The sequence below is a fragment of the Lineus longissimus genome, chromosome 19 (assembly GCF_910592395.1).
Source record: "Lineus longissimus chromosome 19, tnLinLong1.2, whole genome shotgun sequence".
Classification (NCBI taxonomy): domain Eukaryota; kingdom Metazoa; phylum Nemertea; class Pilidiophora; order Heteronemertea; family Lineidae; genus Lineus; species Lineus longissimus.
In genome coordinates this window covers 1,714,706-1,728,851 of record NC_088326.1, presented here as the reverse complement: position 1 = coordinate 1,728,851, position 14,146 = coordinate 1,714,706, and the positions used below count along the sequence as shown (strand labels likewise).

The 14,146-nt window shown below is 41.7% G+C and overlaps 1 protein-coding gene across 16 annotated transcripts in view; it reads right to left on the bottom strand.

The window, feature by feature from the left end:
* The window catches only part of LOC135503416 (syndecan-like), a 66,957-nt gene extending 53,471 nt beyond the window's left edge, over positions 1-13,486 (bottom strand). For all 16 annotated transcript variants that reach the window (XM_064796977.1, XM_064796987.1, XM_064796979.1 and 13 more), the window contains exon 1: positions 13,313-13,486. In XM_064796977.1, coding sequence (XP_064653047.1) covers positions 13,313-13,378 — 66 coding nt within the window. In that variant the 5' untranslated portion in view covers positions 13,379-13,486. The remainder of the gene's footprint in view (positions 1-13,312) is intronic.
* Between the last annotated feature and the right edge of the window lie 660 nt (positions 13,487-14,146).

The following is a 14,146-nucleotide window of genomic DNA, read 5'->3' as shown; positions in this document are numbered from 1 at the left end:
TAAATGCCTCTGTATTCTATGGTAGTCTATGGTAGTCTATGGTAGTCTATGGTAGTCTATGAAGAGGAATACCTGTAGTAAAATTTATGTTGGCATTAGCATTTTTTAAAGCCTGCTGTAAATGAACGATTAAAATCACCGCAACCAGCAATCATGATCAAATGTGACACGCATCGCTCATTACTAACCAAATATTTTTTACCTCAGCAGATACACTGCTGTAGGAAATGAGGTGTAGATTGCACAGAACGAACTTCTTAACAATAATCAGGCAAGGAAGTATGGATAATACGGATTACACGAAAAGCTGCCTCTGTGCTTATCCTGCTTCAAAACAAACATTCTTCGCCTCCATCAACAGTAAGGAAATGAACTTGCATACGTCATTTAACAGTATTTTCCCGACCAATCAGCGCATAAAATGTATGAGTGAAGATTGTCTCATCATTTCTCATCAGTCCCTCCTTCCAGCATCCAATCTTCTGAAGTGAACCAGATTTTTTTAACACCCCGGAACAGATTGCAACAGAGTACGTAAGAAAGTGCACATAAGAAAGTGTGAAGGTGCAAGAAACTGGCTAATTTGATTACTGCGCTAATGAGTATTAGGGAAAAATGTAGCGTTGGCAGATTTTTGAGTCAGATTTAGTCTGGCAGAGAGTTCGAGTAAGACTAGGATACCGAATCAGGAAAACGCCATGCTGTATTTACGAAGGCTGAAAGTTTGGGTTAGACAGATCCTTGTACCCTTTGTCTCAACTGATTGTGTTCATTACGACCAAGTTTGTCCCCCAGAACACTTGAATTTATCACCAGTCCTCTGAACACGCTGGCAAATATGAGCAGAATTTAGCAAAACATTCCAGTCAATCTCGATGAAAGAGTTCGTCTGTCTGATTTATACTGGCCGAACCGCACCTATCCTCGGCTAATCAGCGGCTGTACGGTAATGACCACTACCATGTCGCAAGCTATTCTGACAATGTCTCCTAAACCCTCTCATCTGTCTTGATATAAACGAATCAAATACGACTCGGACTACTTTACAGAAAGTGCACTTAGTTGTCTTGGATTAGAGGCGATTTTTGTACCAATAATGATCCACAGAGAGGCAAAAAGTATGTTTTCTTAACAAATTGCATATTTTACACAGCCTACAACTCGTATTGACCTGATATTGATAGGTAACTAGTTGGCCACCGAGTTATATTGATCGTCATGACGCTAAAAGACCCACTTAAAGATGGCTCTATTGCACTTCGATCAATTTAACATACAGACTGTGATAGCGGACATGAAAATGGTCTTGTTGTTGTAACTCAGTCTGAATGATGTGTCTCTGAATGTCAAGCTCATATTCATGAGTTGGGGCATTTGCTGTGAAAAGTTTGAGAATAGATTGTTTATTGAACCTCAGGAGCCAGTTTCTCATATGACATGACTGCCACTGGCAACAGTTCCTTAAAATGCGTTCAATAATCTCGCAAAGATGAAATGAAATCTGCTTTAGATGAACACAAAGATACACGCCAGAGCGATTCCTAACGTGATCTGATTGGCTGATGGTTGGCGGGTTGCACTGTCACCAAGATGATTGACCATGATTTGATTCTTGGTGATCTGATGGTAAGATGGCAATGATCTTCCCGGTGAGTCAAAAGTCAATGATTTCGTTATTCAAATGGAATGCCATCAAACTGAAATTGGTCCCCAACCATAGTGGAAAACAACAAATGCCAAAAAACACAAGAGCAAAGGGTTCACAATCTCACAGCCCTATAAGATTATCACCATCATCATCATCATCATCATCATCATCTTCAGCTCAACTGGCCTGAATTCCCCATCGCCCTAATGTAGGTATAATCACAGGATGTAATCATGTCATTGGGGCAACAGCCACGATATGACATAAGATCAGATTGTCATTCTGACAAAAAGATACAGAAAATTATCCATAATCATGGCAATCAGCGCTGTTCTTCACTGTTACATCCTACCCCAAGAGAGAACTATGTCACATGTTAGAAATATGATACACCACTAGAAGGGATGCCAATTGCTCCACAGGCAGTCTTTTTTTTGCGTCGCGAATCCTCTTTGCTGAATTTAGCCTAGAGGGTTCAACCTTTTAGTTTTGACAGTATGGAAGGTACAAGTTCATCACTGAAAGCTAAAAAGACATGTAAAAAGCGGCCTTGCCTAAGATAAGACACGGATTGTTAGAAATATGATACCACACAGGAGATGCTTGGGTGCATCGCCAGGGGTCTTTTCCGTTTCTTTCGGTTGCGATTCTTTTTTAAAGATTGAGTTGAGCGTTAACTAGGAGATTATTAGCTCAATACATATTTCAGGTGCGGTACTTTGTTGCTATGTTCGGAGAACTGAGGGACGAAAAGTTGTTTTTCTTGTGGTGCGAGGCGTAAGTTTGTCCTTGGAACGTTGTAGATGAAGTATGAAGAAATGGCAGTAGGTGACACTGGAGAGTACAGTTCCTCATTTTGGATCATTTCAAGAATAGAAAGGTGGATTTGGTAAGCGTATTCTCAGCAGTTTATTCACAGTTGGGAGAAGCATTAGAAAGTGTGGCAACAACTAAGGCCTGTTGTAGACATGAGGATGACTCCAGGCTAGAGTTTCATGTAATTTTCATGTTTTTTCCTCGCCGATTATCTAATAGCTGATTTCTATGGCGTACAAGCTACTTATCCTGCGGTACGACATCCCGGAACATGTGATCAGCTAATGGCGGCTAATGACGAAATAGCGCTGATCCTGATCCGACAGAGAGGATGATGGGTATAATCGCCGCATATGATCACAGGCATGCGGAGTGATTATCTCCCTGTGTCACTTTGGAGGAAACAGAATGGAAAGGATGATGGCCATTATCCCTCTCCTCTCGGCAACAATTTCGGTGAAGGATTTATCCCATTGATGTTGACCGTCTTGCTCTTCGATGGCATTTGAAGATACAGGGTGACCCAAAGACACACATATTAGAAAAACATTGGCTGCCTCCGCTCTCGCCAAGGCCAATACTTCTGTGAAGTACTTATCCCCAAGGCACTCCCATAATAGTGTGAAGAAGTCATGGACCTCCCCCTCAGTGAAGCAAAGTAGGGCTCATCAACATAAGACCATTGAGAAACCAACCTTTGTAGCTGCCCTCTTCTTCTTTTTGCTGTGGCACTTGGCCATCACCATTCCATCACCGGATTATACTCCCATGGTGCAAAGGGCTTATAAACATCAGACCATTGACAAGTTATCCTATGTAACATAGGCAACACCAGCTACTGGCTGCATCCTCCCACAGCAAACCTTTGTATGGTTCCAGAAATACGCTCAAAGCCCGTTATTATATTTTTCAAAGCGAGCCAAAGCCATTGTTGCATTTGGCATGTTTGGGCATGTTTGGCTATCTTTGCACTCAGCTTCATGTACCAGTCGCTATCCTGACCATTCAAGATAGTTGCCAAACCCTCCCCCTCATGGTCCAAAGGCCTCATCAACATAAGACCATTGATAAAGTTAACCTTTGTAGTGCATCTACATCTTCTTGCCATCGCATTCAGTCTGTTGATGAAAATGGCAACAAATTCTTTGATATTACATTGACGTCAAGTAAACTCCCTCACTCTTGTTTGAGCGTTTGCAAAGAAAGGGAGGAGTTCTTTGCAGAGTTTTAAAACTCATTTTCATTGATGTCTAGTAAGAACAGACCGACAGTACATTGACAATGCAAAGCATTGCTTACAATCCAAGGGTAGTAAAATGTTTTGCTCAAGGATACACGCTGTCGTGCCACTTTATACCTGATTCACACCAACGGTTTTTCTATCCACTAAACCAACACTCTAGCCCTAATTTCACACAAAATGTGAAGCCATGCAACTACCCAGCCACTAAAATAAATCAGTTCTCCTACTGATTTCATCTCTATAAACCAAATAATTGAATTACCGCCAGCTATATGAATTTTTAACGAACCTGTGAACACATTCAGAAATGAGGACAGCAAAAAATATTCTAAACACAATCGCGATACAATTCAATTTATTCCTGTTTAATTGAATCAGGCACGAGCGAATGTTGTTTTAAGTTTTTTAGAGTATAAATTTATGAAAGCTTCTGTTGGTTATTTTATGAAAATTCATTCACAGGTCTGTTTGCATTCAAGTTTCAAGGTTACTGTTCCAGTATGTTGAAACGCTATGACAGGTTAAGGAAATAACCATGCACTGGGGGTGTTCGTACTGAAATCAAGATTGGGAGGGTGGACCTCAAATGAACATCTAAACCTAGTGCTTCACAGTATTCAGTGATATCATCAATTATCAGAGCGTTACCTTCCATCCCCATGATCTTGTCCAACATCACATTTCATCTCAAAATCAAATCGTTACGAATGTCAGCTTCATTTTCAACTCAGATTGATATAATGATTACATTGATGAAACGGCGATAAATTCAATAACGGCGCGCTCAGACGAGAGCGGACATCTTGTAATAAACGACGGCACTTTTGACACATCAAAACTTTCCCGACAGTTTGTATTTTATTAACGACGACTCCTAGCTGCGCTCGCGATTGATTCACGTTATTGCCCACTGGATTATCTGGCATTTGATTGGTTACTTGTGGCGCTTGTCATTTGCATTGCGGAGTATTGGTTTTGATTTAAGGGTGATCATGGGGGTGTTTTTATCTCGTGGGTGTGATATTGGCAGTATCAATGGTTGGTTACAGCACTCAGTGGTGAGGAAGAAAAAGACTGTGTTGTACTTTACATCTTATGCGAACAGAGTAGTAGAATGTCTAATAACTGGGCCCACGCAACAAAGAAACGATCCACGCAATTCGTTTCGATACCTCTCACAAAAACAGATTGTCAGGTGTCAGTACCATGTGGAGCTTCTTGTGCAAGGTGTCAGGGGCAAAATGAGAGGATGCCAAAAGTTTTTTCATCGCCGTACCTGTACTCTCTCGGAGGTATTCAAAGGCCAACTGACTTCAGCAAGGTGCATAGTCGGTGCAAGTGCCTATGGCAAAGCCTGTGCATAGTCAACAGCCATAAGAAAGAACTTAACTTTACCACCAAGATTCTATGTATGCCAAGGAAGCACTTGCTTCTCAAGAGCAACAGAGTTGACTTCTCTGATGAAACTAACCAATCTCACTTAGAAACTGTAGCTGATATTGGTTCTCTGTCATGAGTGGCTCTACTCAACAAGGCCAAACCTTTGACACCCACACAGTCTGCCCCGTAGGTCAATGATCCTGCCATTGATGCCCACAGACACCTTCCTCTCAGGAAAACAGAACCTTTTTTCCCCAAGACTCTACATTGGCCACGAAAATGCCCAAATTATCATGGCTGTGTCACGACTGGTTCCAAATATTTGACAGCCACATTGCAGTTCTAAATGGTTACAACACCAGAGACTGATTCGTGACTCGGAGACAAGACAAACATACAATTTATCGCTACTTCCCAGCCCTGATTTTTCATCATCATCCGTCCCTTCTGGCAACGGTCGATGAGATAAATATAGCGGCCTTATTATCCAATCAGAGCCAATCGTGCCTGAACCGTAGATAAATCATCGCATAATCTCAAACGGCACGGGACAGGCCATCTCGTCGTTAGCTCATTGCTGGATAATTGGTTGAAACATGTACCATCTCTGTTCATAGCTTGCCACTCGTTCGGTACAGACTGACCGAGTGACTCGCCGACATCATGTGGTCAAACAAATTACTTTTGCCGTGGAGTCGTGGCAGAGTCAGCTATAAGGCTCAGGTCCAGTGGTAGGAGCTCATGACTCCAGTCTACAGATGACACTGATAGGTTGTTGGTGCAAATGCAATCTTTCTAAAATGCTTCCACTGCTTTTCCAGTCCCATACGGCAATAGTTTTATCGATTTCACACTCACGCCATCCACTTCGCTAAAGTCTCAATGGTTAGAACAGTAATTACGGGATCCAGATCTACCAATGGTTCTAAGACCTACTCGTGGCGTTGTTTAGGGTACCCATCACCATTCCCTCCAACCACTTCCCTGCCACATCCACTATCGATCAACTCACTCATTCCACTACACAATTGCAACACCGCCCTCTCAGCGTTCAGTCTCTGTCTCATTTAAATTGTTAAGTGTGTCAGTGTCCATCCACATCTAATATAGTTTTGCCTCAGCCCTTCCCAAACCGGCAGCGACAGCAGATTCGCTGAACCTCCTCTAAGTCAGAGCGGCAGCAGGACGTTGACTCAAAGATCCTTCTGCCGTGTCAGGTTATTTTGCCGACTTTTCAAAGGTTGTTGAAACCCTGAGCCGCTTGCCATCACAATCCAATAAACGCATCCCTCTGACTCGCAATTCCAATCTTCATTAATTTTGCTCGAATCTTCCTTCCAAGATAGAAATGGTAGGAGGACATCGACCAGTCTTGTGTTTGTTTACTAGGCTGACTTTTCAAAGGCTGTCAAACCCCTGGAGCCGTTTGCCATCACAATTCAATAAACGCATGCCGACTCATAATTCCCATCTTCAATAATTTCGCACTCAAAGAAGATTGTTATGATTTCATTTCGGCGCACGACCTTCAAACGATCAGGATGATGGCAATGACCTTCAAATAAGAATTGCCATTTGTCAGTTTGTCAGCTGATCACCAAACTTGGACTAACAATCATCATAGAACCCGAGGAAAAGTCGAGACTGAACTTTCGAAAAAGTGCTCATTGAAAATGACAAAACTGTGGATGACTACGCAACATGCTGGAACAGTAATGGTCACTGATTAAAGCTGGTGAGAACTGATTGGCTTAGGAGAGGTGGAGAAAGGATGTCGCCCCAATCTGATTTCTAGAAATTGAAGGTTAGGGATTGGACAGGTTCCATCCACCCATGGGTCTGGTCTCAAAATTGGATAACCTCTTGGGTGGATTCAATGTGCAGACCAGTCCTGTTCCGTTTGTGTATAGACCATCGGATCCCATTTGTTCCGCTTAAATTATTTTGTAACTCGTAAACGGTCATATTATCCATAAGTACTTAAAACCTGTGGACTCATTATGCACAAGTGTACTTGATAATATATGTACACATACAGCAAGTTTCGTTTTATCTGGGAACTCTTTCATTATTGATTTCGCTGCAATAAATTTGAAGAAATGGGTCGTCCATACTTCCGTAAATTATACAAGTGAAAGCATACACTCAGGAACTCTCTAGGCACTCATTGTTGCTTGCAATTGTGAGTTGTGAGTGGTTGGCTTATTTTAGAAAATGTTCAAGTGTGGCCAAAAACAGGGATGCGCTACTGAGGCAGGTACATGATATTCGCAGAATAAGCTAATAGCAGGAGAGCTGTCAGGGTGCGTCGCTATGAGGCTAATCCATGTCACCAGCTTCCAGGCATGCCAGGGGAAGGAAGAAAGTTCAAGTGACAGGATACGAGGTACTTGACGAAGCTCAAGGTGGTTTGTTTAAGAATTCTACTGTTCTAAGGTCAAGACAAAGAGGACCAGTGCCCTATTTCAAAGTCGAAATCATGTCAGCTGAATAAAACACCCATGGTTCACAATCACAGTATTTCACTGTGACAAAGGGTTAAATGATGTAAAACCAATATCTCTGTCACAACCGTCAACACCGACGTCAGAGGATACGAAATGTGTGAGACTAGATGAAATTACATCCGATCTGAGATTATCGCAAGATGAAATCAAAGGCGTGTCATTTTGATGAACAGATGTACGGAGATACAATGTATATGTCATCATGGATCAGACGCATGGCATTAGACAGGCTTTGTGTGTTACAACATATCATGAGAGGATCGTTGCAAAGAGCAGCGCTGTAGCATTGGGAATTTGAGTGAGGGTGTGGAATCATGTCAGAGAAGTGCTATACCAGACAAAAGCTGATTGAAAACAGTCCCGCAAAGCTAAATGTACTGCAATATTCAAGAGATTAGCTGGTACTGGTAGCTGTTGATGAAAACATGGTTATCAGCAGACTGAAACGGCACATGGGCCTCTTGTTCTGTGAGCTGATATCCTAACACATGAAATTGATCCACGCTTCAAGAGTTGAAATGTACAGAATAGTCCTGTATGGTGAAATGTACTTAGTTATTCATGCATAAACAAGCTGGGAGCTGTTGATGCATATAATATAATGCTTAGATGACTCTCATTAGAATGCAGAATTTGTCCTCGCTTTAAAATGCTTGAGAGGGCGCATGGGAAAGCGATTGGTCTGACACTCAACATGAAGTGGAAAGCAGGAAACGTTGGTCATGAAGATGATTATCATCAACAATCTTTGCCCTGAACCAATAACTCAGTGCACTTTGAATGGAAACACTAGCAAATACCCTGATTTCATAGCATATCCCACCCACTAATGAATACACAGTATATTTCAATACCACCAATGTTACCGTGGCGATCTGCTACGATCACACGAAAGATCAACGGTAATCATGGCCAATCCATTACAATCCCACGGCGAGCCAAATAAAAGCGCACAGACTTAACATTCAAGCCGTATTGACTGACCAACCAATAAGGGTACTTGCCGCGACTACATACGACGTCTAAGCTAATTACCCAGAATCCACTGCGCTTTGCGATAGTTTCATCAGGTGGGGCTAAGATCGAATCCAATCAATTATATCTCGGCCAATTATCTCTGTCGTTATTAATTACTAGCCCTGTGGTTGCTATCGGTGACATCGCTATGATGACGGTTGCTAACGCCGATGATAGAATCCAACTGCTCATTTTCCTCATGAATAAACTGTCGTTGTTTGCTGTGTTTAGTGTTGATATATTACGGAAGTCGTGAGATGAAATTAACAAGACGAGATTACATACTGTAGAAACCTAATTTCTTCTTGGTGCTTTGACTGCAAATTTGAGAGTCGCTGGGCTGGACTCTGTTCATGTATTACAAAGAACGAACAAAAACTCAGAACTTTGAAAATGCCAAGAACTTGTCTCTTCTCAAAAGGGCGACCACAATTTTCCACAACGAAACCCTCTGTCCACATGTTCATCAGGCTGAATCTGGCAAACTGATCTGCACAGGACTTTAAAACAGGACATGAGAAGATACATTTTCATGGGTAGTGAAAATGCGGCTCAGTCTTCATCCCTGTGATAATAATTGGCATGACTGTCGCCCCAATACAACACAATGAACTCCCAACCAAGGCTACACAACCAACCAACCCAACCAACCTACACAAAAAAATTAGGCCTACTTTGAAATTACACTGAAATTATCCCTGTTGGCCCACTGATATTTATGTAAACCATTCAAATACCTTTGAAATGATGCATAATTTCGTCATAAACAATGAGAATACTGTTGACCCAGATGGTCATGGCCATTTTATTTTGTGGTTTCATGATATTGCAACTAACGCTTACACTTACAGCACTTTTAATTCAGGGTATTGACAACCCTGGGACAGTTATATATGAATTAGCCTTTTTATGCAGCCATACATTTTCTCGATTATCTCTAACCCCCAAAAATTTGAAAATTTAAGATCTGTGAATAGTTCTGGGTAACAGTAGATTACCAAGCATTCATTATATTTCACAATAATTAGGTCAAGTACCTGAGGGCCTATTATCATACAAAACAATAGGCCTGAACTTACTTTATTACCTCATCAATTGTTTAAAATGTTTTTTTCAACTCAACACAATCAGCAAACAAAGAATAAATTAGGCAGAATCAGGCCAAATGGTTTTTTTTTCTTCGATTATATGATAGCTGGTCATGATCATTTTTTCACATTCCGGCCTTCGCTGTGATGGTTGAGTGTCTTGCCGCATTCGTTTCAGAACTGACGACAGCGCATATGCAATAAACTTTTGATCATGTGACGAATCAAGTCTTGCGCAATGATGTCACGTGATATCAGAAACATCACATTGTCTCAATCGTGAATTCCTGACATCACACAACCCCCTGAAAAAACCATAACCTGATCATGTTAGCAGTACTTTTACATGGGATTAGAGAACTTTGAGATTTTCCTTTTCTATGGACACCAGGAAGATGCTTGGAGAACCAATGGTCATCACATAGAGATAGCTATGTACCTGAACAGTTTCAACCGATTTAACCCTTTGAAGGTTTAACATTCATGCAATGATGACCTGCGCATTTCCCAAGAGCACCCTCAAATCGTGCAAATTTTAACCCTTGAAGTTTCAAATCAAGATGGCTTATCCATGACTTCATCTCATTATCTACAATTTATTGGTATAATTATAAATATTTTGGTGCTGATTGCGGGTTGTTGGCCTACATCAAATCAATAAGTGCGGCCCATTCAGAGTAATAATTCCGTCATTATTATGAGTCAATTCCAAAGTGTGGCAATTATAAAAGATGATCAAATCGAACATCACTGTGTCATTATATATCATTATGTTTGAAATATCATTAGAGCAAAAACTTGTAACACTTTAACATTATCTGAATCCTGGAGTAAGAACAACTCTCAATCGGTAGCCTATAGAGTGGTTCACGTGACATCATCACCGCCATGCTGGAGTCTGCCCTAATACTTACATGGCTGACCGTGAAAAGACGACAGTAATTCCCCTACCTTAGACGTGATCACACTCACTTAGTTTCATGACTTTTTCATGCAAAAACTTTACTTACCTAATAAGACAGAGCAAAGAGCTGGGGACTGCAAACACCCCTTCAAACATGCACCCTTCCAACCCACTGGAAACACCCCTGCAAACATGCACCCTTCCAACCCACTGGAAACACCCCTGCAAACGTGCACCCTTCCAACCCACTGGAAACACCCCTGCAAACGTGCACCCTTCCAACCCACTGGAAATACCCCTGCAAATACACTCCTACCCTGCAATTATACTGCGCGAAATGAAAACTGGAAAGATGCAGTTAATGAGGAAGCAGTGGAGCTTTACGCAGCTACACAGGCTGTATTTTTTTATAAATATCGCACAGCAGTTTGATTAGATCCTGCTAATTTACTGGACTTATGGGACTCCTTATCACTTCATCTTGCAGCTGCTGAATCTGCACCATCTCCGTGAGTTGGAGAAGCATTGATGAACTGAAACACAAATATCTCCTGAATGTCACGAATATGAACTGACGCTAGCTTTTTCACCAAGACTCCAAAGCTGACTCAGGCCTTGCCATCACATCCTCTGGGGTCCCCAACTGATCATCAGTAATCAAGCTGAGCAAAAAGGAAGTTAGGGCCTACGGATACACGATCACACAGACCACGCTCACGCCCATCATACTAGCCTCGAGCAATCGCCAATTAATCTGGCTTGAGCGAGGATGAGTCAATATCATATTCGTCGATGTTGTCCAATGATCAACCATGCCAGCCAATGTATCGTCTCAAATATTTATAAAGCGTATTATACGCAGCTGGATCTCGGCCTTCGAGGAGAGAAATTGAATTTCGGGGCAGTTGTCTATCATGGGGTAGGTGGTTTTGCAGACTGATCGAAAAAAGTCTGCTGTACCGACCGGTACTCCTTGTCGTCTGCGGTTTATACCGGTCATGCCGGTACTGAACCGCAGCCACTTCAATCTCAGCGAAAATATATCACCCTTCCCAGGATGCAAGACTACAACAAGAACAATATTATCCATTACGAACCTCGATTGGTAAATATTATTCGATCCACTGACCAGAGATTGCATCATGAATGAAAATATTGATTTACGATCACAAAAACAGTTGCGGCTTCTGAGTTACCGCTGCTGATTTCCAGTAACAACATCAATTCTAGTAGCCACATAATTAATGCACACTCCGATGACCGGATGATTTCAATCATGGGTCCAGACTAGCTAAATCACCTGTAACTTAATTGACAGCCATGGCCAACAGCAGCATGCCAACAGTGAGACCAACATGATAGGAGTCCATTTACATCACATTACAATACATGCTGCTGAACCATGGAATCCAGCATTATAACAGATAGCTTGCCATATCTAAAGATTTACTGTAGCGTTACACAGTCATGTAGGTACATGCAAAGGCACATTTTTCAACTTCCTAAATGTGACTCGCTCTACCAAAACTAGGCGCTTGTTTCATCTGAACTCGACAGGTTGATACGGACTTGTTGTTCATTTCCCTATTGTAGACCTTTTGTGAAATCTATTACAAACTGATTTGGTCACATTTCACAAAAGGTCTACAATAGGGAAATGAATAAGAAGTCCGTATCAACCTGTGAAGTTCAGATGCGACAAGCGCCTAGTTTTGGTAGAGCGGGTCACAAATATCGATCAATCATTCAACTTTAGTCAACAGTACTATAACTGTGATCATGCCAGGTCGCACCACACAGAGGACGACATGCCAGCATTAATCAACAGATAGCCACCGACCCCCATCCTGTATCAGAAGATTCGGAATTGATTTATTTCGACGAGGACTGATTGATGAGATGTGGGCGATGTGTCCTGGCAGTGATGCCTGATGCCATGGTGATTACCCCGCATAGCCACCACGACTAAGTTCCCGTGCCTGGGGTCAGACCACTAGCAGTCAGGATATCAGAGGGAGAGGTAGGACGACTCCTGGCAGTGACGCTTGATGCTTTTGTGTCTACCAGCTCCAAGTCGCCTTGCCTCAGTCATGTCAGTCTCGGACCTGTAGCAGTCAGGATATCAGGAGGAAAGCTAGGCGGAGATGACGAATCTCCAATGGCCGATGGGGATTAAGACGTCCTTTTTAGAGGCTTTACACCCCGATTGATTGGGCATAATGATCCAAGATTTGGCCCCCCGAGGTAAAAAAGTGCTGTAATTGTAATACTACATTAGCACTTTTTGCCTCGAATCCCTGTGGTCCGGGATCCTGGTACTTCAACATAGGCCCCTTATCAACCAAAAAATAAGTGAAGCCATTCTTTAATTGACAGCTAGCTTGTTTAATTTTGAGTCATCCACCTAACGGTAAGAAATTACACTAGAACATAATAGGCTTCTGAAATGAAGTCGAAACATCATCAAAATGTACAAAACTCTGACCATGATGTGCAATGGGATCAACGGTATTTATTAAAGGAGATTATAACATATCCGAAAATGTTAGCATTTTTCATATAAATTGCCGATGATCGGGGAAATTGGGGTTCAAAAAGTGTTGAAAAGTTTGCGAGAAACTGACACCGCAGGCATACATGGGTAGTGCATTTCTAATGTAAACATGATGACAGCAATATTTAGATGTGAAGAGAGAAGAAAGGACTCACCTCAGTCCGAGAAATACCCGCCTGGATAATCAGGCAAAGGACACACAGGAGGGAATTGATATACATTGTTAATCCAAATCCCTAAAATGTTCGTAGATCACATAAATACACATAGAACCGTAGTTAAATCCAAAGAACGAGCGAAATTTCTTCACTCCACTTTCAAAAGTAGTAACAGAGCTAACCGGAAATAGCCCACAGATCAAACCGCGTCAATCAATGAGCGTGCTGCGGTCAATTAAGAAAATATTCAAAGTATTTGATGATACAATGCTGGTATTGTTCCTAAATGCCAACCAACAAACACTGGTATTGAATTATATGGTATAGTGAAACGAATTCTAGCAGTTTTATAAATGTACAAAGGATAAATCGCATGGTACTATTTTCGCAGCACCGCGCACCTGTTGGAGGCGCTATACGCTAGCGCTAGCAGACGCTTAGAAGATCCACCAAATCCCTCTGTATGCTCCCACCCAGAATGAGCCTATAATCCGGGATTAAGCATGGGGTTTCGGTAGCAACCAACATCCTAATGAGGGAGCATTTCTACCTTGTAATTGACAAGAGATATATTTTGATTTTGAAATAGGAATGCGATCTTTTTCTATAATCTCTCACAGGCATAATATCAACATGGCCCAGTAGTGTCAAGTTCTGACATGTCTCATGAAAACACTAATAAAACAATTTAGAATCATTGGAACTTTTTTAAAATCACTTATGACATTGACAAGATATAGGACTACACTTCTGCGAAGTTTGATGAAACTCCCAGTATTGATTTTTGTTTGAATCACGAAAATGTATGTATAGTATACAGAATGTGCACGG